General features: G+C 49.7%; 1 protein-coding gene and 1 long non-coding RNA gene across 3 annotated transcripts; one reads left to right on the top strand and one right to left on the bottom strand.

Moving 5' to 3' along the window:
- Window positions 1-762: 762 nt before the first annotated feature.
- On the bottom strand, window positions 763-14,617 carry Tal1 (TAL bHLH transcription factor 1, erythroid differentiation factor). 2 transcript variants are annotated; one of them, XM_040756948.1, is made up of 5 exons: window positions 14,098-14,617; window positions 12,084-12,230; window positions 8,233-8,679; window positions 7,130-7,224; window positions 763-4,294 (listed from the first exon to the last, which is right to left on the bottom strand). In XM_040756948.1, exons 3-5 carry the CDS (start codon window positions 8,676-8,678, stop codon window positions 3,846-3,848), a joined length of 990 nt encoding a protein of 329 aa, XP_040612882.1. In that variant the 5' UTR covers window position 8,679; window positions 12,084-12,230; window positions 14,098-14,617; the 3' UTR covers window positions 763-3,845. The 2 variants fall into 2 exon arrangements, with proteins under 2 accessions (XP_040612882.1, XP_040612883.1); XM_040756949.1 differs by lacking the exon at window positions 14,098-14,617 and adding an exon at window positions 13,778-13,966.
- Window positions 12,230-14,006, top strand: LOC121143990. The gene is made up of 3 exons (XR_005881313.1): window positions 12,230-12,704; window positions 13,387-13,451; window positions 13,560-14,006. It is a non-coding gene; the product is annotated as an uncharacterized LOC121143990 (long non-coding RNA).
- Window positions 14,618-22,483: the final 7,866 nt, after the last annotated feature.

A 22,483-nucleotide genomic window follows, 5' to 3' on the forward strand; every position in this document is an offset into this window, starting at 1 on the left:
TGTTTTGTTCAGTGCTGAACCCTTGCCGACAGAACAGTATCTGCCCAGAGCTGGTGCTTAGCAAATGCCTATTAAATGAGAAAACAGAAGCTACACTCAGTTGGAGGTGCCCACCTGCAAATTCCCAAGGGATCAGCCATCCATGTGCAATGGCCTCCCCAAGACCCACAGTCTCTGTCTCAAATTCTATTCATGAAACTTCAGCACCTACAAGGCAGCTCACAACTGGCCGTAACTCCAATACCATGGGACAAACACCCTCTTCTGGCCGCTGTGAGCACTGCACACATTTGGTGCAGACATGCATACAGGCAAAACACCCATACACATAAAATAAAATAAATTTAAAATCTCTTAAAAAGAAAAAAGGCTAGGTATAACAGCTACAGCATCCACTGAGTCATCCAGAAACCTAAGGACACCAATGGTAGGTAACATCTTCATTTGTCTGTCCTAAGCCCTCGCTGTGAGCAATGGCCCCAACCAGGGAAACTGATGTAATGGGAAGGAGGAAGCTAACCCAACAGGCTGCCCATGGCTGCAAACACTAGGACAGGGTGCTGAAGCCCTGTGAAGCCTTGCAGGAGGGAAAGACGGCAGCCCGCCCCCAGAGAGTAGCCTCCTTCCTCCCTACAGACTCGTTCTGAGAGTAGGAGCAGGGTTCCACTTCTTAAGAGGAGTGGAGCCAACCCTTGCCAGGCCCTTCATTTTAATGTCCCCATTCTCGGGCTCCAGGGTGCAAAGTGTGAGCAAAGTCCAGGCCCCTTTGTAAAACTTTTATTTAGAAATATTCCCCCATATAACCTTATACACACACACACCATCATCACCACACTGATATTTTTTGTTTTATTTTTCCCCCCAATAAAGAGTCACACGCCCACAGTGTTGGCCTCTAGGCTGAACAAACATCAATGTACCCGGAGCAGTTACTCCTCTTCTGCAGAAAAACTCAGAGACCAACACAGTTCATCACATACAGTACGACACTGACGGAAAGTGCTGGGCCTGCCCACGGACAAGGCGTGCTGTGTACACAGGCTGGGGCAAGCCTTTTGTGGAGGGCCATGTACCACTGGGATCCCAAGTATGGCTAGACCCACCCAAAAGGCCAAAATAGCTGTCAGCTCACTACAGTTGCTGTGCCCTTCGCCTTGTGTTTCTGGAAAAGGATAAAGGTTGTACCATCTTGTCACTTGCCACAACAAATAAACATAAATTATTCTTGAAAGGTATGATTCTTTCTAATTCTTACGTTCATTGTTTTCCTCACATGTTTTTTCATGTTTACATTTTCCCATTTTGTACAGATATTATTCTTGGGATGTTGCCATTTCTTCAAGGATCAGGAGGAGGCAAAGGAAGAGAGATATGGGGTGTTGAAGGTGAAAACAGAATTTTGGGGTCTTCCTTAGATCTTACAAAGACCAAAGCCCTAGCCCTTCCCTTCCAGCCCCATAGGAAGTACATCAGTCTGGAGGCACTGTCCGTATCCCCAATCTCTCTCCCTTTCTCACTCCTGTCTATTGCCTTGGAATAAGGGAGAAACTAAAATAAATCTAGAGAAATGAGGATCTGGATATCTGAAGGGAAAGTACTTTATAACCTAAATTACACAAATAGCAACTGCCCAGGGCCTGAACTCTGGCCAGAACCTCACTGCAGGGTCATCACTAAGGGTAATGAAGCTTTTGTGTCTGTGCTGGGTATTGAACCCAGCACCTCATGTGTGCTGCTCTCCACTGCACTGTGTCCTTAGTGTGCAACAGAATCTTTACAGACCCATTATCAGAGTCAGTCCACCCCAACACCTAGTGTATCCCTCCCAGGGACACTACAAACCATACAATAAGCTCCCAACAAATGTGGGGTCTCTCTCAGAAAATTCACCTACAGATCAACATTTTTCATTCCCAAGCAATCACCCCGCTGAGATTAAAGCACAGCCTTTGAGCTCAGGACAGTTGTTCCATTTTCATGTAGGTCAGACTCCTTGTGCTAACTCCCAAGCAATGGAAAGAAAGCAGCTTTAATGTTCATGGCAATACATGTGACAGCACAGTGCATTATGAGACAAAGAATCCCAGTGCCTTAGTAACTTACCATAGTGTCCCTATGGCTGGGGGACCTCAGTGCTTAATAGGAAGGGGAGGGGTGCCTAAGTCTATATATACTCGGGCCCCATCGTGGTACTGAAACTCAAACAGAAAAGTGATAGGCCCTTACATTACATGATGGGGCCTTTGGATATTTTCTCTCTGACTCAAAGGCAAATTCTAGGAAGACTGGGAGAGAGGGAGAGACAGACAGACAGACACACACACACAGAGAGAGACAGAGAGAGAGACAGACAGAGACAGAGACAGAGAGACAGAGACAGTGAGAGACAGAGACAGAGAGAGCGCTCCAGGTGACTCTGGTACAATGACAGATACACAGGACTTCTGTGCAGTTTGTTCCATGGGCTTAAACTTCATTATAAGCAGAACTTTCTTAAAGAAAACTAGGTCCCACCACAAGGATTAACACAGGAAAGAGACAATGGGGCAGTTGTTCATACTACAAAAGGATTCTCCACTTTACAAAATGATTTGCATGGGTGAAGGAGAAGGATTTGCTTTACAAAAATTTCATGTACAGCTGTTAGAGGGGGCACTCACGTTGCATTAAACCAACCTACCATGCACACACACGGGGCCTGCAGTTGTGTGACAGGAGCATACTTAAAGTTGGGCTGAGCAAATCTGCATGCTTAGGTCCCAAGCCAGGGCCTCACCTCTGACTGAACTCCTCGCCCTAGCAGCAGGTTGCCTCTTGGGTTGTATCATGACCCCGAGTTTCCACCAACAACTGGTTAGGCAGAGTCCCAAATAGAGTATTTACGGAACAGTCTGTACTCCATTTGGAAGTCCAGACCATCAACCAACAGACATCTTGCAACAGGAAGCTTCCCCGGGAAAGCCTATGGGCTGCATAACCCCAGCCCTGACATGCAATGCATCAGCACGCTATTGTCTGCTCCCCTGCACAGACAGTGCTGTGCAGGAGGTGAAAGCCAATGCCCCAAACACTCTTGCTTTGTTTCACTCTAATGTCACTTTCTCTCCCTGAGCCTGCACACAGCCCAACAGAGCATGCTCCAGGCTGCTGACTTGGTCCTTACAGCTGCAGGATAGGGAGGCAAGTCTCAGTGGGGAGAAAGCAGAGCTCCGATTCCCCGGAGCAAGAAGGGCTGTTGGGTTTTCTGGCCCAGCTCGTTGAGAGCAGACTGTCTGTTCACTGGCCATCTTTTCCAACCAAGCCCTGAAGAAGGCACCTCGAGGCTTGACTCTCTGGAGCAGCTGGCAAGCTAGATGGATCAACTCGGACCTGGGTGAAGATGGGACTCGAGAAATGGGCAGCTCTTGGGTACCTATATATTTGAACAGAAGCTGCCACAAAAGCCACCCCAGCCAGCTCGGGATGGACTAAAGGCAAGGCAGAGGCTGCTGGATGCCTCAGGTAATGGGTGACAATCCCAGATCTTGTCCAAAACAAGGCTCACAAACTCTAGATCAAAAGCAGTGACACTTGAGCCACTAACTGAGAAGTCTTGGAAGTTGGGAAAGGGAGAAGACTGTGCCATCTTCGGATAAAGTACCTACTAATACACTCTGTTTTTCTCTTCTGTTTCCAAGCAGGAAACAGAAACACCAGCCCAGGGTCAGTTGGGACTTCCCAAAGTTCAGAGTACAAGGGAAGTTCACCAAGCCCACTGCCCTGCTTCACATCCCACCTGCCCCGAAGCCCAGCAACCCAGGGGCCTAAGGGCCCCTACCTGCTGGCCCTGGGCAGCCCCAGACGCATCACCGGGGGCCAGCCCCATCAGTGGCAGGCAGCAGGGCAGGGTGGAGGCTGCGGGCAGTGTGCTTGGGCGTTGGCTCCTCTGTGTAACTGTCCGGGCTGGCTGCTCCATCCAGAGAGCTACCACAGCTGGAGTTGGGGGACAGCACGTCCTGTAGAAGGTCTTCAGGGGGCATGCCACCCCCTGCCCCACCCCCACCGGCTCCCACCACAGGGTCCTTGCCAGGCTTGGCACGCTGAGTGCCTTCCTCCTCCTGGTCATTAAGCAACTTGGCCAGGAAATTTATGTACTTCATGGCGAGGCGAAGGATCTCATTCTTGCTTAGCTTCTTGTCTGGTGGGTGGGTGGGGATCAGCTTGCGGAGCTCAGCAAAGGCCCCGTTCACATTCTGCTGCCGCCATCGCTCCCGGCTGTTGGTGAAGATGCGCCGCACCACCTTGGTGTGAGGACCTGAAGATGGAAGGACATGTGTCAAAAGCAGGGAGAGACCTCCAAAGGGCTCCTCTATGGAGAGCCTCAAGAGCCAAAAAGCACCTCGGTATCAAATAGGGGGAATAAGACAGGCAGGGCCTCTACCCTTGTGGAGTTCATATTTTAACGAAGATGAGAGAATAACAAGAAACAAAAGAAAAATTTAAAAACACAACAAAAGGGCAGACTGTCAAGTAAAAGGTGTAAAGCTACTGTAGTTAGCTAAGGTGGCTAGCAAAGCATTTATTTAAAACCAAAAACAAAACTTTAGGTTGAAGCAAAGTCATCCAGACACAGGAAGGGAAGAAAAGACCCTGAGCAGATGGAATAAAACATGCAAAGTCCTGAGGTAGAAATACGACTGGAGCCGGGCAGTGGTGGTGCACGCCTTTAATCCCAGCACTCGGGAGGCAGAGGCAGGTGGATCTCTGTGAGTTTGAGGCCAGGCTGGACCGACAGCCTCCAAAACAATACAGAGAAACCCTGTCTCGTAAAAACCAAAAAAAAAAAAAAAGAAAGAAAAAGAAGAAAAAGAAATACGACTGGAGCCTGCCTGGCTGGAGTAGTAGTAGGCATAAGAGAAGAGGAAGCCGGGTTCATATCTCATAAGGCCCTACAGTAAGAAAGGCATAAATTCAGTGCAAAGTTCCAGCTTAGTATGTTTCCTAAGTAGACTACCACAGGGGCAGGCAGGAGAAGAGAGGGGAGGATGGAGAGCAGAAGAGAAAGGGAAAACCTCTAGGCCTCCAATCCCAAGAAAGGAGTAGAAAACGGCCATGCACAGCCATGGTTCTAAGGACTGCCTCTGGACCCAATAATCATTACCACACTGATGCTAAGACTGCCAGACAGCAGCCAATACCAATGTACATGCATGCAACGCTAGGGTATACAGGGCACTGGGTCAAGTGTTCAAACATGACCTGGGATTGTCAGGGCAGGGAAAAACACTGGAGGTCCCCCCAGTGTGGTAGCAATCTTGTCTGCTACCACAAAGCCATAGCCCTGGAAACCATTAAGAAGTTTGGTGTACAGAAGGGACAGCCCAGCCTGAGGACCCTACTTATCCTCTTCCAGGAACCACTAAGTCCAGGACTCAGACTGGAAACTTGGGGAGGGGGAAGTGAGGGATGAGGACATCTGAATCCACTGGTCACTTTATGGCTAAGGATGGAGGCAGTGCTCAGTCTAGGACTTACTTGACCAAGTAGATGCCTACTTCTTGATGGTCCCTTTCTCTCATTTGCATGTGCCTATACACACACTCTATGCTTTATCCCCCCCCAACCCACCCCCGAGAAGTTTCCTTAGCCCTTGCCTTACTTGCAGCTCCCGGAAGCTTTTTAAGTGTCAGAAACAGACCTGGGAAAAGACCACAAACCTACAGGGTAGACCTACACTGAACTGCCTCAGAAAAGCAATTTGGTATCCCCAGACCTCTAGACCAAAGAGGGGGGTCTTTCAGCTGTGATATAGGACCAGTCCTTTGTATTGTGGCTAATGTTCATGAGCTGGTGGAAGTTCCTAGGTGAACAGGGGCATTATAACTGTCATCGTAGGGTAAGGAGGGATCCAGAACTTATTCCAAAGTCTAAGGTCAATGCTATAATCATGGTTTAGTACTGGGCTCTATGGCTTTGAACAGGCTGCTTAACCTCTCTGAGACTCACATTCTTCATCTGTGAATAGAAACAAAATTAACCACATGGATTTGTGTTGAGAATTACACCAAGTCTAAGCATACAAGAAAAAGTCTGGTACATGAAATAGGTGTCCAACAAATGGCAGGAATGATAGCTCTCACTGTCTCACTTCATATGCTTGGGGTGACTGACTGTTAGCAATGTGTTTGTGCTGGGAATCAAGCTAGGGATGAGACACACGGAACTCCTGTGATAAGGAGATCCCAGTATGAGGTGGACACAATGTCACTGTCCCCTGACAACTTTCTGACAGGCAGAGAAAGAGGAGTCAGGAGCACCTACATGGCCACAGAACCTGTAAAGAGCTGATCAATCCTCTTTGTGCTAGATGCCTGGATCCTGGGCTGTTGTGGATTATGGTGTCTCTTCTGTATTGTCAGACTCCAGCCTTTTCCTTTCTAGACCTTTCTCTAGAAGCTCAAGTTTTGCCACAGACACAACTTCTACAGGCTCTCAGCCTCCACTCTAGCCTAAATGCACTTCCTGCAGCTCCCTCCCCCCTCAGCCCACAGACAGCAGCACTGAGAATCCCACCATTGGCCTGAGTCCCTTAGCCTGCTGAGAGACCATTTTCCTGTCCTGGTACCATCAGGTCAACATTGGGAGGAGTGGGCAGGGCTCCAAATCTTCACTCATCCAGGCCAAAGAGTATGCAGAGAGTTCCCAGCAGTGCTGAGTTTCCCTGGTTGTACATATTCCATGGCACCAAAGCCACTATCAATCTCAGCCCAGAATGTGGAAGAGGGACAGAGGGGACAGTAGACAGACCTGGCAAGACACTCTTAAAAGACACAGCTCCAGCCAGAGATTCCAAAGTGGATTTGAGATGCAGCTCAGGGACTTCCTGCAGGTCAGGAATTGGAGTTGGGGACCTGGAGTGTTTCTACCCTCCTGGATCCTTGCCAGGGTGTAGGGATCAAGCCTAGAATGGGAACTGCATGTGGCTGACACTACAGATTTGAGTGCCAGTCCTAACTCAGCTCCAGGATGCAGAGTTCTGGCAGTTTGGAGTTCCAGGGTGACCTTCTCACCTCTGTGAGATATCTGCATTGTCCCCATGCTCCCCACTGCAGATGGCTCTAACCAGGGTGAGGGAAGAGTATAGACTCACCATCAGTAATCTCCATCTCATATGGGGAGGGCCTCCTCTTCACCCGGTTGTTGTTGGTAAACATAGGGAAGGCATCTGGCTCCCCAAAGAACCCACTGTGGAAAGAGCAGTGGATAGCAAGGAGGTTGAAGACAAAAGGGCTTCTTAAATGTATTCTCCCTAAATGTCTTGGATTCCCCTCCCCTTAAGGCAACTCTGTTCCCTGCACAGAACTGAAGCAGGTGGACATATGAAACAAAACATGAATGTGTGTGTCCGCACGTGAGCACACACGCACACACACCACAAACACACACTTGCCTCCCCACACGCCCAACAATCATGCAATCCTGGCAGACACCTTCACTCAGGGACAGGTACCTACACGGGAGGACACAGGCGGTGACAGAAAACTCCAATACAACAGCCAACCTCCCTCCACCATCTCTCCCCCATCCCTTCTGGATCGCTAACGCTGGCTCACTAACTCGACACAGCGGTCCGGTCCGGCTGCTCTGCCACCACGCCTTCTCCTACTATTCCTTCCCTCTGCCCGCCTCTCATTTGCCCTCACCACGGGGGGCCAGCAAGGAAGCCAGAGTTCTCACACCAGCTATACCAGGATGGCCCCAACAACGCAGGGAGGGGGCAGAAGGCCTAGGTGCGGATGGCCGGATGGCCGTGTTGCTCACAGCATCCTAGCAGAGGTTGAGAAGAGCTGGCCTTAACAACCACCCAAATTTCGATGCAGAAGTCACCCTTTGCAGCATAGCTCGCCTCTGCTGCAGAGGCGCATTCATTCACACACTGGCCTGGAACTCACACTCAAAAGAACCCCTCCTGCCTAACACGGTTCTCAGCAACCTCCGCTGCTTCCCACACCAACTCACACGCCGGCATCCTCAAAGAAGCAGGCGAGTATCCCGGGTTTCAACATAACTGTGCACTCCTTAGGTCTCTTCGGTTCTGCCTGCCAGTCTGTCTCACTGAGGGCTCTTTTCTTGCTAGTGCCAGGAGTGGGGGACTCTAGCCACTACTCCCTTACGTCCTTTCGTCTTTAGCCACCTCCGCTCTCCTTGAGGCCCTCCTAGACCCTTAACACAGCAGGGGACCAAGGCGCTCACCTGCCGAGAGAGGCCAGTGGCTGGCTGAGGCTGTAGAGCAGCGCTCGGCCAGGGCCGGCAGGGGCTGCCAGCGCAGGCGGGCTCAGCTGCACCATGCGGCCGTCTCCAGGCAGCTCTGTGGGGGCCGTGGCGGGGGCAGGCGCCGGAGCGGGTCCGGGAGGTCTGCACAGCTCGGTGGTGGGCACTCGGTGACGAGCTTCTGCTGCCACCGCGTCGCGGCTCTTTAAGTCCCTTACGGCACCGCCCCCACCGGCGGGGCCGCCCCCCGCGCTGCTGCGCGCGCTTAGCTCGATGACCGGGGGCTCCGCAGGGGCTGCGCGGCTCGTCTCCTTGGCGACGCCGTTGAGCAGGACTAGGTGCGGGGGGGCCATGCGGGCCTCGGCCGCGTCCTGTCCCTCTAGCTGCGGGTCACTGCGTGCCGCCTCGCTCGGCGGCCGCTCCGTCATCCTGTAACGGGGTAAGGGGCAAAGAGGCGATCACGCACTGAGACGTGAAAAGCGGACAAAAGTCAGCACCACGTGGACACCCCCCCCCACTTTGGCGGCGTGAAGGGCTCGCGGGCCGGGTACTGGGGAGATATGGTGGTATCTCTAGATTGGGAGAAGAGGGTTGAGCGAGCCCTGGGAGGCACAGGGTGCAAGGATAAGAACAGCTGGAGAAAGACAGCAGAAACATTGGAAGAAAAGGAATACAGTCAGTGAAACAAAATCGAAGGGGAAAGGAGGAAGGAAATGCACGGAGAAGAGAAAGACAGATCACCCAGTCCCTCCTTAGGCCACAGGGGAAGGGGAGGGAACAAATCTCCTGAGCAAGCGAGCATATCCTTCCCGTCCCCCTTTTGGTTTTGGCGGGGAATCTCTCTGACCCGAGCAAGGTGCTTTAGGAACCTCTCCCCATCTATGCCACACATAAATACACCCAGAAACATTATGGTGGTGGAGTAGGGTGTGGAGGCTGCAAGAACTGGGTTCTGTTCAGCTACACGTCAGAAGTATTCCAGAAAAACCAGCCACCTTCCCCCAGTATTCTCCCTGCCGAGAGGGAGGGTGCCTACACTAACCAAACCCACACTGTATTCTGCAGACAACTATCCTACCACGAGAAAAGAAGTCAAGGAAGGGAGCTGATCCTGGATTCTGGCCCTACCCCCTCTGCACACTTCACCCCATTCTGCTCAGCTGGACTCCAAAGGGAGGGTAGCTCTGGAAGGGAAACCTGACTGAGAAACCAGGAACCCAGACGCTGGAAAGTACTCCGGAAGCCAGTAGGCTCTGGGCTCCTCTCCTGATGAAGGAGAAAAATATCACGAAGGTCTTTGAATTCTTCTAGTGAAGCCCAACATGCACACACTGTAGTGTTCTCCAAAACATGGAACTCAGATCTCACTGTACGTTACCTTCTCATATAAATCCTGGAGCCCAGAAACTTCCTAGGCTTTACCCATTCCTCCATGATGAGCACTGCCTCTCTATTTCCCAACAGTGGGAGGGATCTTGCATCACCTAGCTTTATCCAGATGGCACCTGACTCAGCAACAGGCCTTACACAAAATCTGTAAAACTCAGGATCCAAAGTTGGAGGGTACTTGTGAGTTGCTCTAATTTTAAAAATAAAAATGCAGTGAACTCACCAGGTATGGTGGCACATGCTTATAGCTCCAGCACTGAGAAGCATGCTAAAGAACCCTCGATTTGAGGTTAACCTAGGCTACATGTGATCCCATATCCCCAGTGTGCACATTTATAGATATATGTGCATACTTACATATACAGACACCATTTTGGCAGGCTTTGTAAGTTGTTCAAACTAAGATCTCTGCTCCCAGAATTAGACAATTGGCTATTTTATTTCGTTTTAATTTTTGTAACAAAAATTATTTGTGTATGAGAGTGCACATGCCACAACCACCAGTGTGGAACTCAAGAGGGCAATGTTTCAGAGCCTGTTCTCTCCTTTCACAGAGTGGGTCGTGGGGATCACAAATTGTTTGGCTTGACAGCTGCACCCTAACAAGTCATCTTACCGGCCCAAAATGAGATATTTTAAAACAGAAAATAAATATAAAAATGTCCAAGTCAGAATCCCAGCACTCGGGTGACAGAGGCAGGTGGATCTCTGTGAGTTCGAGGCCAGCCTGGTCTACAGAGCGAGTTCCAGGACAGCCTCCAAAGCCACAGAGAAACCCTTTCTCGAAAAACCAAAAGAAAAAAAATGTCCAAGTCAGTTCCAAATAAGAATCTATCTAATCGCTGGTGGCAGACATGGAGCTCCCATTTGGCCACTACAATGTCCTGGACCAGAGTTATCATGGGAACTCATCTCTCCTATTGAGGAAAGGAAATAGAACCTTCTTCAGCCTCCTCCAAAACTCAGTGACTGCAATTCAGGCTACACAGGCTGTTCTGGGTTAGTCCAGTCTGGAAATAACAAAATTCCCCAAGACTTGTCACACACGAGTTGCAAAGCCAGTTATGGCCCTGTGATGCTTCACTGAAATTGAGTTCACAGTTACAGTAAAGACAACAGGTCTATACACAGAGAATACCACAAACACCTGAAATGAACCAGAAGTATAGTAGCCATCCTGGCTTCCCTCCTTACTGGTGAAGTGCACCAGGAATAAACCAGTCCCTGGTGAAATGCGCAAGCCAGAGGTGCCTACCTCACTGCCCACCATCTGTGTGCTTTCAATGACCAGTACTTCAGTCCCTGCTTCTAAGGGCAAACATTGCTACGCACTGTACTAACTGAGCCTCGGCTTCCCTCTGACATGTTTATGCTCCCTGATTAATTCTGCTGCAATGACAGAAGCTGGTTCCCAAGAGCCAAAGGGAACGCATAGTCCAGATGAGTTGACCTTGGCCCCCAATGCCTCATCAGATGATACAAGTATCCCTGTCTTCAAGGTTTCCAGTAGGACACTCCATGCTCAGGTCTGGGACCTTAAGTAAACCTAGCCCACTCCTAAGACCAGGATCACCCCCAGCAGCTCCAGGTTAACACTGAATGGCTTTTATGCACTTGTTTTTATTAAGGGAGGCTGGAAATGGCGGAGGCTCAGGACTAGACCAACACTAGACTGCAGCATTCGACCATTGCAGCTCTTTGTGCTTCAGAGCCCCGGGCTGCAGCCTCAACCCCGTTCTTCACCTCCCAGTTGTCCCAATTCCATCCAGCATGCAACAATGTGTGCCCGAACAAGGGGAAGGGACAGCTCCTTTTCGGTACCCGCAAAGCATCCTCTCCAGCAATTTGCAATATCCCAAATCATAGCTCGGGATTTCTTTATTTACTTTTTTTTTTAAAGAAATAACAGTCGCCTTAGACTTGGCCTCCCATCCCTCCATCGGCACACATACGCGCTAGACACCATGGTGAAACACAAAGCCTGCACTGCAACCAAACTCGCCAGTGATCAACGCACTATCTCTACCACTACGAAAGTGGAGATGTGTTCCCCACAGCGTCCTAGGCCTCAGGCCTTAGCCGAGATGGCCTTGGCCTCTTTCCTGCCTGAGCTCCAAGCACAGTCCGAGCCACCCGGATGTAGCCACAACAAAGTTACCGGCCTTGTGAAATGTGCATGGAACCGGGACCATGGGAGCGGCCTAGAGGACATATCCAACCAACTGGTTTTATCCGAGGCCGGAAAAAGGAAAGGGCCTGCTGGAGACCTAAGGCAGCTAGTGGCAGTCAGATCCCGGGTTCTTAGCCTAGATTGCTCACCCACACACACACACACACACACCCTGCATTTTCTCAGTTCTGAGCCTCCCCCTTCCTAGTCCGCAAGCCTGAACACTGTTTCCACAGACATTGCCTCCTCCCAAAGACAGCGGCTCGCCACTCACCTGGGGCATATTTAGAAAGACAGGCCTTCTGGTTAGGACCTCCACTTCTCGGCTGGAGAGGGTCGAGGTAGGAACCCGGATCTGTGTTTGCCCGGCTCTTGTTCAGAGGCCAGCAGTTACTTAGCTAGCGGTGAGGTCCTGCGCGGTCTGCCGCGCCCAAAGCGAGTTTCCAGGAAAGATGGGGGTGGAGAGAAAGAGGGAGGGCAAGAGAGAAAATGGGGGGTCAATGGCTGGGAATTACCTCGTGTGCCCCGCCAGCCCAAAGAATAGCAAACGTCTTTCCGCCTCCAACTTGCAGGTGTTTGGAGCCCCCATCCCCCAAACACGTCCCGATTAAAAAAAAATGAACCCTACACCTGACCAATCAGGAATAACTACTTAGTCCAACAACAACAGCCTCTCCCGGCAGGCTGCCCAGAACATTTTCGAACCCTTTAACCGGTCTGTCTGATTCAGAATGGTCGAATGTGTTTTCTAAGTATGGATTCGTCTATGCAGCTTGCTCGACAACCTGAACCCAGGCTTCGGCAGTCTCCACAACGCGAAGGTGTAATTCCCTTTCTGCCGCGGGTGGAGAGGACATAATGGAAAAGAGAAGAATCTTCGGGCCGTGGTCACCGGGTCAGAACCTGGGAGCCCCCAGCCATTCCCTTCATGACCCCCATCTACCAACAAACGAAGGCAGAACCAGCTTCCAAATGTCCCATTTCCCCGTAGGGTTGGAGGGGAGAGGGTTGTATCTGGTATAGTTGGGTCTCCCTTGTTTTCTTTCTACGGGAGGGAGACATAATGGAAGGGATTTCTACACGGTTTCCTCCACCACCTTTACAAAACGATTTTCGATTTTCTTTGGGGTTTTGATTGGCAGAAGGTGGGAAAAATGCTTATAATGTTTTTTTAGCAATAAACAAGGCAGAAGGGAAGCGGGTCAGAAGACACTGCTTCTGAGTGAGGATTTGGTTTGCTTTTATCCCTCCCCTAGCCCTGGCTCAGGTTTTTTAATTTATTTCGCCTAAGTCGTCCACCTTCTAATGGCATGTCGAAGTCTTAGCTTAATTGCGAAGACTGCTTTTCTCTGCAGCGGCTTTGGCGAATGAGCAGGGCTGCCTCCTCCCTGGGTATCAGTTCGGTGCGGGAGGTTTTCTTTCTCCTTTCTAATCTAAAGGAAGGAGGGAGGGGAGAGCGGGGAGTCCACCAGTTCCCGGTGTTATTTATGGTTAATGTTTGCTTTATGACTGAATCTCCATTCCAAGTACCTCTCCATTTTCTTCTCCTACCCCAAACCTGGCAACTTGGAAAACAGAGCTAGGGAGGGGCGACGACGGGGCTGCTTTGTTCATCCTCCAAAGCAGCTGAGAGGACGAGGTGGTGAGCTTTTTGTTCGATTATTTAATTAAAGGGGGGTGTTAATGGTGATGGTGGTGGTGACGAAGATATTATCACAGTAAAGAGAAAACGAAATCCTTTCTTGTCCAGCTAGGGCGGCACTACGCGTTCCAGCCAACGAAAGCGGATTCTGAGGGCAGCCACCCGCATGCCTTGGATCTTACCCTGCCAGGATGGTGCAGGGACTGAGAAAATGTCCCCCGGGATGATCCCGAGGACCCCCACCCGTGGCACCAGACCTGAAAAGCACGCCCATTGTCCTTCCCGGCCTCTCCCCCAACCGCCACGGAAGCACCCTCGAAACTGACCAGAAATGGGCGAAACCTGGGAGCTGCGGGCGGGAAGACGCTGGCCTTGGCGAGCGCTGTTCAGCTTCCAGAGTACAAGCCCGCCCCCTCCCTCAAACAGCGAACCTCCCCAACACGAAGGCACAGTCGGCCTTCGGACAGAGCTGACGCTCATTGGGCTCTGTACGCCCACCCGAGTCAGCGCTGGCTCCCGAATACATCATAATTTGGAATAAAATGTGAAATCCTGCTCCCCGCCCCCATGCCGACGCCCCCACCAGCGCCGCGTTCTCTCGCATGCCCTCCCCCCCATTCCCGCCCCCAGCGATTTGCAAACGCACCTCTAAAGGACACAGGCACACAGGCACAGGACTCTCGGTGGACAGGACCACACATGGTCCAGCCCAAGAGGAGGGAAGCAGATGAACATAAAACAGCTCTGTCCCACAAGCCGGGGCAGGCAGACCGGCACACTGACCAACATGACACAGCGACATCAGTCACACGCAATCGCTCACAGACACACAACCGCATAGGGTGGGGATCACACCCGCTCGGCATAACGAAGCCAGCCCAACACTTTGTCCAAGGCCACACACTGCGACACAAGGACCGACCTTGTTGAGAAAAGAAACGGGGTAATTTACATACAACGAATAAAACGCAGAAGGGCCAGGAGGGTCGCAGTCCCCACACCTAAGCAGTGCAGGCTTCACACTCCCACACACGACTTATCGCCCAAAGCCCACGCGGGGAGCAGCCACCGCGGCCTGCCGCTCACGCACGCACTCTCAGCCCGGCCGCCCGCACACACAGCCCAGAAGCAATGGAAGCCGCCAGCGCCTAGCGTTTTTCTGTCTGTTGCGCAAGGGGAAAGGGGGAAGGAAGGAAGAGAGTCTCCCCGGCGGGAGGGGCGGCGTGGAAAGTACCCCCCGGGAAGAGCCAGGGGAGAGGGAGCCCAGGCTTCGGCGTGCACGGGAAAGGACTGTAGAAACCGACGGGCAATTCCGCGGGAGGCAGCTGTCGCCTGTCCACGGGAAAAAGGCAGGGATGCTCTCGGGCTTTGCGCTCATGGCCATGTTGGGCCGCCCCCGCCCGTGCCCAGTCGCGCGCTCTAATCCGGCTCCCGCCCGCAGCCTCGTTAGCACCGGCCGTGTGCGCCGCCGAGATAAGGCGCCGCCGCGGGCCCGCCCGCCCCCGATAAGCGCCTCGGCCATTATGGGCCAAATGATTCATTTTAATTTGGCAATTTCTCTGGAGGCAGCGAGGACGGGTTGCGGCGCTGGGCTGGCCCAGGAATGCGCAGCGGAGAGGGCTGAGCGTGCACGCTGGGACTTGGCGGGTCCAGTCCCATTTTCCACCCCTGGTCTCTCGGGATTCCCGCTCCCCCACAAATAAACGCACCGGGTTCTCCGCCTCCCAGATGCTCCTTCAACAGCTTTGGCCAAAGCTTTAGCCTTTTAAGGCCACCCTGACTCCCGAACCATCACCTCCAACCTTTGCTTCTTCATTCATTCTTTCTCCTGTGTCTTCAAAACCAAACAGCCTGTGGCTGTTTCTCTTACTCCCATATCCATAGAACCCCAGCTCCTCGCTGATAGTCAGTGTTGGCCCCTGACCATCAAACTGGAGTTGCTCAAGTCTAAGGGGTTCTATGGGAAACAGAAAAGACATCTGGAAAAACTAACTATCCCTTCGGTTTGGTTTCAGGATAAAAACAGAACCCACTAAACTCTCCCACCCTTGCTGCCCTGTTGCTTAACACTTTAATCTTAGTGCTGAAGCATTGTTTCGAACATTCTACAGATACTATTTACTTTTCATTAAACATCCATAAGGACAGGAAATACATCGAATGTTGAGGTCTTGCCTATCCAGTGCAAGGCCAATGATTCGATTCCCAGCGCTGTAAAAAATGAAAAACAATCAAGTACATAAATTAGTGAACTCTAAATTGGCTTTCTTCTTTTTCTTTTGGTTTTGGTTTTACGAAATAGGGTTTCTCTGTGTATCCCTAGTTGTCCTGGAATTCATTGTTAGACCAGTCTGTCTTCCAACTCAGGGATCCACCTGCCTCTGCCTCCAAAGCCTCCAAAGTGTTGGTATTAAAGGCGTGCACCTCATCCAGCCGCCGGCTTTCATTTTTCAATTACCATACAATTAGATATTATTAAGGCACCTTTGAACAAAGCCTGCTTTAGTGACACTCTTTCCCTTCATCTAGCACAATCTTTAAATTGGTGCTTTTATTATTTCCAGTTTACAGGTGAGAAAAGTGAGTGGGGGCGGCAGGTAACTTGATGGTAAATTTCTAGTGAGTGACAGAAGGAAGCCTGATTTGAAGCAAGTTTGGCACTGAAGCCAATATGCTCAGCTCATTGTAGGAAACAAATGGGCTGAAGCGTATCTGGGCTTATCTTTTCATAATGGTGGAAGCTGGATCCTGTAATCCTACTGCGCAGGAGGTAAAGACAAAGGAATCAGAAGTTAAAGGTCATTTTCAACAATTTATGGAATCCTACGCCAGTTTTGGGCTACATGAGATGATGTCTCAAAAAATAAGAGAGACTAATGCTGACTGTGGTGGTGTATACCTTTAACTCCAGCTGTTGGGAGGTAGAGGCAAGTGGGTGTCCATGATTTCAAGGATAGCCTGGTCTACATTTAGAGTTCCAGATCAGCTGCAGCTAATCAGCTACATAAAGAGACCCTGCCTTGAAGAGGAGGAGGTGAGACAAAAGAAAACAAGTATAAGAGCCAGTTAGGGAGGGCCAAAGTGAAGCAGTGTCTTCTGGTCATTACAGGACCACTGCATTGATCAACTCCCAGCTGTGGGGGCCTGCCCAAGATCAACTCAGATTCTAGCATGGACAGGCAAGGGGCTCATGAGGCCCCACCCTTAATCAACAAGCTATTGACAGTTGATGACGTCTAGAGGAGGGGAGTCTTTTTTTTCTAAGTATGACCCTTGGTACATAGACCACCCTTTGTGGATAGCCCCATACCCATGAGTTAATGGGCATCATAAGTTGGAAATAATTTCCTTAAAAATTATGTGTATGAGTGTTTTGTCTATATGAATGTCTGTGTACTGTGTTCAGAGGCCAGAAGAAGGGGTTGGCTTCCTGAGAACAGGATTTAAGAGTATTTGTGAGCCCAACATGTAGGCACTGGAAATCAAATCCAGGCCCTCTGGAAGGGCAGCCAGTGCTGTTAATCAATGAGCCATCTCTCCAGTCTCTGAGTGAGTTAAAAAAAAAAAAGACGCTCGGATGTGAGGAGGTAGGGGAGTAGTTGAGGGTGTGTTAACATGACCAAAATATATTTTATGAAATTCTGAAAGAATAAAAGGCACTCACCTTTAGAGGTGCACTCTCACCCTGAACTTTTGGGGAAGGGTCTAGGCCCTGCCCTATATGAAATGACAGACTATGGATACCCCCATGGAGGGCCTCACCCTCCTTGGGGAAATGAGGGGATAATGGGGGGGGTTGGAGAGAGGGCATGGGAGGAGGGGAGGGAAAGGGAGAGGGACCTGGAACTGACTTGTGAAGCAACCTTGTTTCTTATCTAAATTTAAACTGAAAAATAAATTAAAAAATAAATAAATAAAGGCACTCACCTTTAACCCCAACACTCGCAGAGGCAGGCACATCTCAGGATAGTCAAAACTACATAGAGAAACCCTTTCTCAAATAAACCTAGATAAAGCCAGGTGGTGGTAGCCTACATATATATGATATATAGCATAACAAAAATAATTTTAAAAGCAGGTGGTTGAGATCTAATGTAACATCATATGCACTTGTCTGGTTGTCATAAAGAAATTAAGGACATTAAAGAAAATTAAGGGGCAGAGAGATGTGACTTGACCAAACACAGCTAGTGAAAAGTCAACATCTGTTGTCCAATTCCCAACCCACAGCTCCACTCAGCACACCAGACTGCTGACCTCCTAGTAGTTTTGAATGCAAAAGTCCTAGTCTGGTCAAGGGCAGATCCCAGGTGTGGCCCCTGTCTGAATTCGGTCCCTGCTAGATTTCAAGACTACTACATGAAATGGAGTGTAGTTCAGTATGCCTGTCTGTGCCGCCTGTCCCTGCGTCCTGTGATGAAAGTGCAGCTGCTGTGTATGTACAGGCAATTTCCATGGAACCCCCTAGTAAAAGGGCCACCGGTATCCTGAGAAAAATATCCATTCCTTCCTCACCCCTCCCCACAAAGCCCTAGCCTTTGCTTGGTCGCTTGTTTAGAAAGAGTGAAAGGCAAGTGGCCATGAGATTGAACCCACTCTGCCTGTGCTGTAGAGCAAGTCACTCAACAGCACCTTACTCTGTGCCTCTCAACCCTCGACCATGGGGTCACCTAAGACCACCGGAAATACCCGGATATTTACATGACAATTCATAAGAGTTGCAAAAAATACAGTCATGAAGTAACAATGAAAATAATGTATGACTGGGGGGGGGGCACCACAACATGAGGAAGTGTATTAAGTGGTCGCTGCATTAAGAAGGTTGAGAATCACTGTCCTAACTCCTGCACAAAGAGGACATCTATTCCTGTACTGTATTTGAGCTTAGATGGGCATGTTTCCCAGAGAAAGAGAAAGCCAGGCCTGGACCAATGGCTGCGGTGGGAGAGTTCATGTAAGAAACGGAAAACGGTACAGTATGGGTGGAGGAAGTAAAGGTTTTGTTTTTACCGTTTTGTTTGTTTACATAAGGGCTTGGTGTCCTCTGCTAAGACCTGATTTGCTTCTTTAGGAAACCCTTGGGTTGAAATGGGGCCAGCATGGAGACCAGGGAAGGGGGTAAAGCTCTTGGTCTAATCTTTCTTAGAGGAAGGGGTTGGAAAAGAGAATGTGAAGGTGAATGTTTTGTAAATAATGTGTAAGACCTAGTTTGGAAGAACTGGGGTAGAGAGTAAGGTAAATGGAAAAATCTAGGCAACCTTGAGTTTCTGGATGTCTAGGGCCATTTGGTTACTTCAGGAGAGGGGGTGGGGTGGGGCTATCTAGAGGCCTAGGGACTTGGGAAGGTTATGTATTTTGTCTTGAACTCGATGACCGATGACCGCTAGACCTTTTTCCAGGGTGTGAAATGGCCTTCTCCAGTGTTTCCAAGGTGGGTTAAGGAATAAGGTTGGATGAAAGATGCAGGTTCAGCGTCTGCCCATTTCCAGCTTCTAACACATGGAGCTCAGCAGCCTTGCTCCTCCTGGGCCGGGGACCATAGCTTGAGGCTGGGGGCTCGTGACGTGTGCAGGCTCCGCGTTCCTTGTTTCCGACGGTGGAAAAACGGAAACTGTGAGCTAAGCCGGGCGCTGCCCGAAATAGTATCTGGTGCCTGTCGGTCAGCGCTTTGTCCGAGCGCCCCTGAGCCAGTGACGCGGCGGCCAGGAAATGCCAGCCCTCCTCCACCCGCCCCCCACCCCCACCCCCACCCCGAGCTGGGCCTCGGTCAGGCAGGAAACTCAGAGCGCCTCGGTGGGGGTGGCGCGGGTGTGGGGAGGTCTGGACCCAAGCAGTGAGTCTAGAGTATAGTCCTGGGTAGGCAAGAGCGCAGGGACAGAAATCTCCTGCACTCCAAAGCCCAGGGTTTGCAATGTTTTCAGGTGTTTCTGCTGCCCTCTATCTTGGTGCTGGATGGTCTCTGAGCTCCCATCCCTGGAGGGATTCGGTGTGCTAGCACTCTGATGGACAGCTTGGTTTATCTCAAACAAATTTGTGTCATGGGTGCTATGTGCAAGGCCTAAAGACGTCATAATATTAATTATTTTAATTTTGACAACAGCTTAAAGAGGTAGAGAGATCCGAGACTTCCATTTGTTAAATGGCACAGACATTTTGAGCAACTTGCTGAAAATGCCCATTTGGTAAATGGTGGAGGTAGAATTTCCACCCAGGACAGTCCGGAGCCTCCAGGCAGCATGCTAGGCAGGACCATTGCACAGCATACCTGTGCCCTCATTCCTGTTTTCTCATTGGTGGGCTGCATGTGTCCAGGCAAGATACACTCTCTGCAGAGAGAAGATGCTAATTGTCCAAACCTGACACTGGGTTTTTCGAAGGATATTGTTGATGGTAAAAATGTCCACTTAAGGACATGCCCTAACTCGCCCCCCTTCATTTCAATGTAACTGTTTTCTATTTTTGTCTTTGTCCCTTGCTGGATAAGAACCCCTGCTGTGCCAATTTTCAGGCCTAAGCCCACGTGTAAAATCATTTACCCTGTCATACCCCAGCCTCACCACCAGCGCTTGCAGGGGTGGAAATGGGTTTGTCTAATGTATGACTTTCAGAGGAGGGGTTGGCATCACTTACACTTGTTAGAAAAATCGGTTCTGAGAGGGACCCTAGGTTCCTCAGAAAGCGAAGCTAGGAGTGTTTGAACCAGCCTCCTCTGGGGTGATGTCTGCAACACACAGTTAAGAACCAGACCAATCTTCCACCATTTGTAGTAAAGTCCAAAGCAAAATGAGTAAATGGATGCAGAAGACAATGGACTCTCCAGTGTTTCTGGTTCCCTAGGTCCTGCCCATACTTCTTCTAGAAGTATACAGAGGACCAAAGGTGTGTGCCCTTGGCCGGGCAGTGGTGGCGCACGCCTTTAATCCCAGCACTCGGGAGGCAGAGGCAGGGGGATCTCTGTGAGTTCGAGGCTGGGCTGGACCGATAGCCTCCGAAACAATACAGAGAAACCCTGTCTCGTAAAAAAAAAAAAAAAAAAAAAAAAAAAAAGGTGTGTGCCCTCAGCCTGTGGATTCAATCTTGTCTGTCCTCAGGATAAAACACACAGGTTAGAACATCTACCATCAATGGTTTTCCTTCTCAAGCTATTAAGAGGGATAAGACATTCACAACCACCAACTCTCTGTAGCCAACAGTTGCTGATGGTCACCAAGACAGTGTCCAGGCTGGTGACCCACATCAAGACAGTAGATGTGACCCCAGACCCTGAGCATGCATGCACTGAGCACCTCCTGTGTGTGTACCTGTTCTCACCTGCCGTCTGACTGTGCATAATGACCCTGTCCTGTTACTGGGGTGATGCTAGTTTGGAAGGGAAAAAATAAACAGGCTCACCCTTGGTCATTTAGCTGATATGTTCCTAGGATAGCATGGCCTATCGTACCCTCCACTCCGATTGAAGTAAGAACATTTCTTCCTGTGTGTGAGAACTACTTTAAAATCTTCAGCTGAACACTGTGTGTGACTGTAATGTGTCTGAGTTTAAATTCTTTGTGAATTTAGAATACAAAGTTTACATGAAAAGAAACAAAGTTACACCAGAGAAAAAGAAATTAAAGCTACAAGGAATTACCATAACATTAAAATGGCTAAGATGTGAAAGACTGACAATACCAAGTGTTGATAGGGATGGATGTCAACTGGGATTCTTTTTTCAAATACTGTCCTCGGTTTCTTTGGATTTTTTTATGTGCATTGGTATCTGACCTTTATGTATGTCAGGTATCCCAGGATGAAGTTACAGTTGTGAACTGTGGATCCTGGGAATTGATCCTGGATCCCCTGGAAGAGCAGCCAGTGCTCTTAACTACTGAGCCATCTTTCCAGCCCCTCAACTGGGATTCTTGTACATTGAGGGAGTGCGAAAATTACTCAGCCATCTTGGAGAACACTTTGGTAGCCACTTATAAACATATGGTTAGTATGCCCTTACTGAGAGAAATAAAAACGTCCACAAGAGCATATGCACATGAGGCATTATTCACAGTAGCAAAAAAGAAATAAACGGGAATAATGGCACACAACTTTAATCCCCATGCTTGGAAGGCAGAAGCAGGTAGATCTCTGCGAGTCCAAGGCCAGCCTGGCCTATATTGTGAGTTCCTGTCTCAAAAAAGGTAGAAATACTTCAAAAGTGTATCAACAGATGAGTACATAAATTGATACAAGCATGAAACAATACTGCCGAGCAATAAAATAACTCCAGAAGTATGTAAAGACATAAAAATCCCTCCCCATGTGTGCTCAGTGAAAGAGGTCAGACAGCATCTATAGGATCTAGCTACATTTACATAAAACTCTAGAATAAGCAAAATTCATCTATAACGGAAGAATTTAGAAGGGTAAGAAACAATAGTGGAGGGGATACAACTTCAAAGAGACACAAATGAACATTCCATCAAAGACATATCCTATATGTTGATTGTGGTAATGACTATACATGTATATGTGTTTGTCAATCCTCAGTCAACTGGACACTGAAATGGCATGTAAATCATACCTTAACACGGTTGTTTACAAAAGTTCTTTGTGCTCTTCTTCAAACTTACCTAGTCTAGAAAAGCTTCCCTGTCAACCTGCTCTGTCTGTGCTGTCTCCCCCTCTCCCTCTTCCTGGTTGACTTGCCAAGAGCCTTCCACCCTGTGTCACATGTGTTGCTCAGTCCTAGTGCACAAGGACAAGAGGAAAGCTCTGGAGATAAGAGAGGACCTGGACTGATGGTGTTTGGAAGAGTGACGTGCACATCCGTAGGAAGTAGGGTCACTTCTTCCTCTGACCTTCAGTCTTCTGTCCGAAACAAGGATGCTGTGGGGGAACCCCAGGGTTCGTTCCTTTCATCTCTTATCTCGTTCACTCTGCTTTTCATTTCTCCAGTCTCTATCTTAGGCTTGGGCAAACTCTGAATCTGCTTCTCTTTCCTGTATACAGCCCTTGTCTCTGCATCTGTCTTAATCTGTCATCTCTGCTTACTTCCT

Source organism: Mesocricetus auratus, unplaced genomic scaffold (genome assembly GCF_017639785.1).
Source record: "Mesocricetus auratus isolate SY011 unplaced genomic scaffold, BCM_Maur_2.0 Super-Scaffold_100014, whole genome shotgun sequence".
NCBI lineage: Eukaryota > Metazoa > Chordata > Mammalia > Rodentia > Cricetidae > Mesocricetus > Mesocricetus auratus.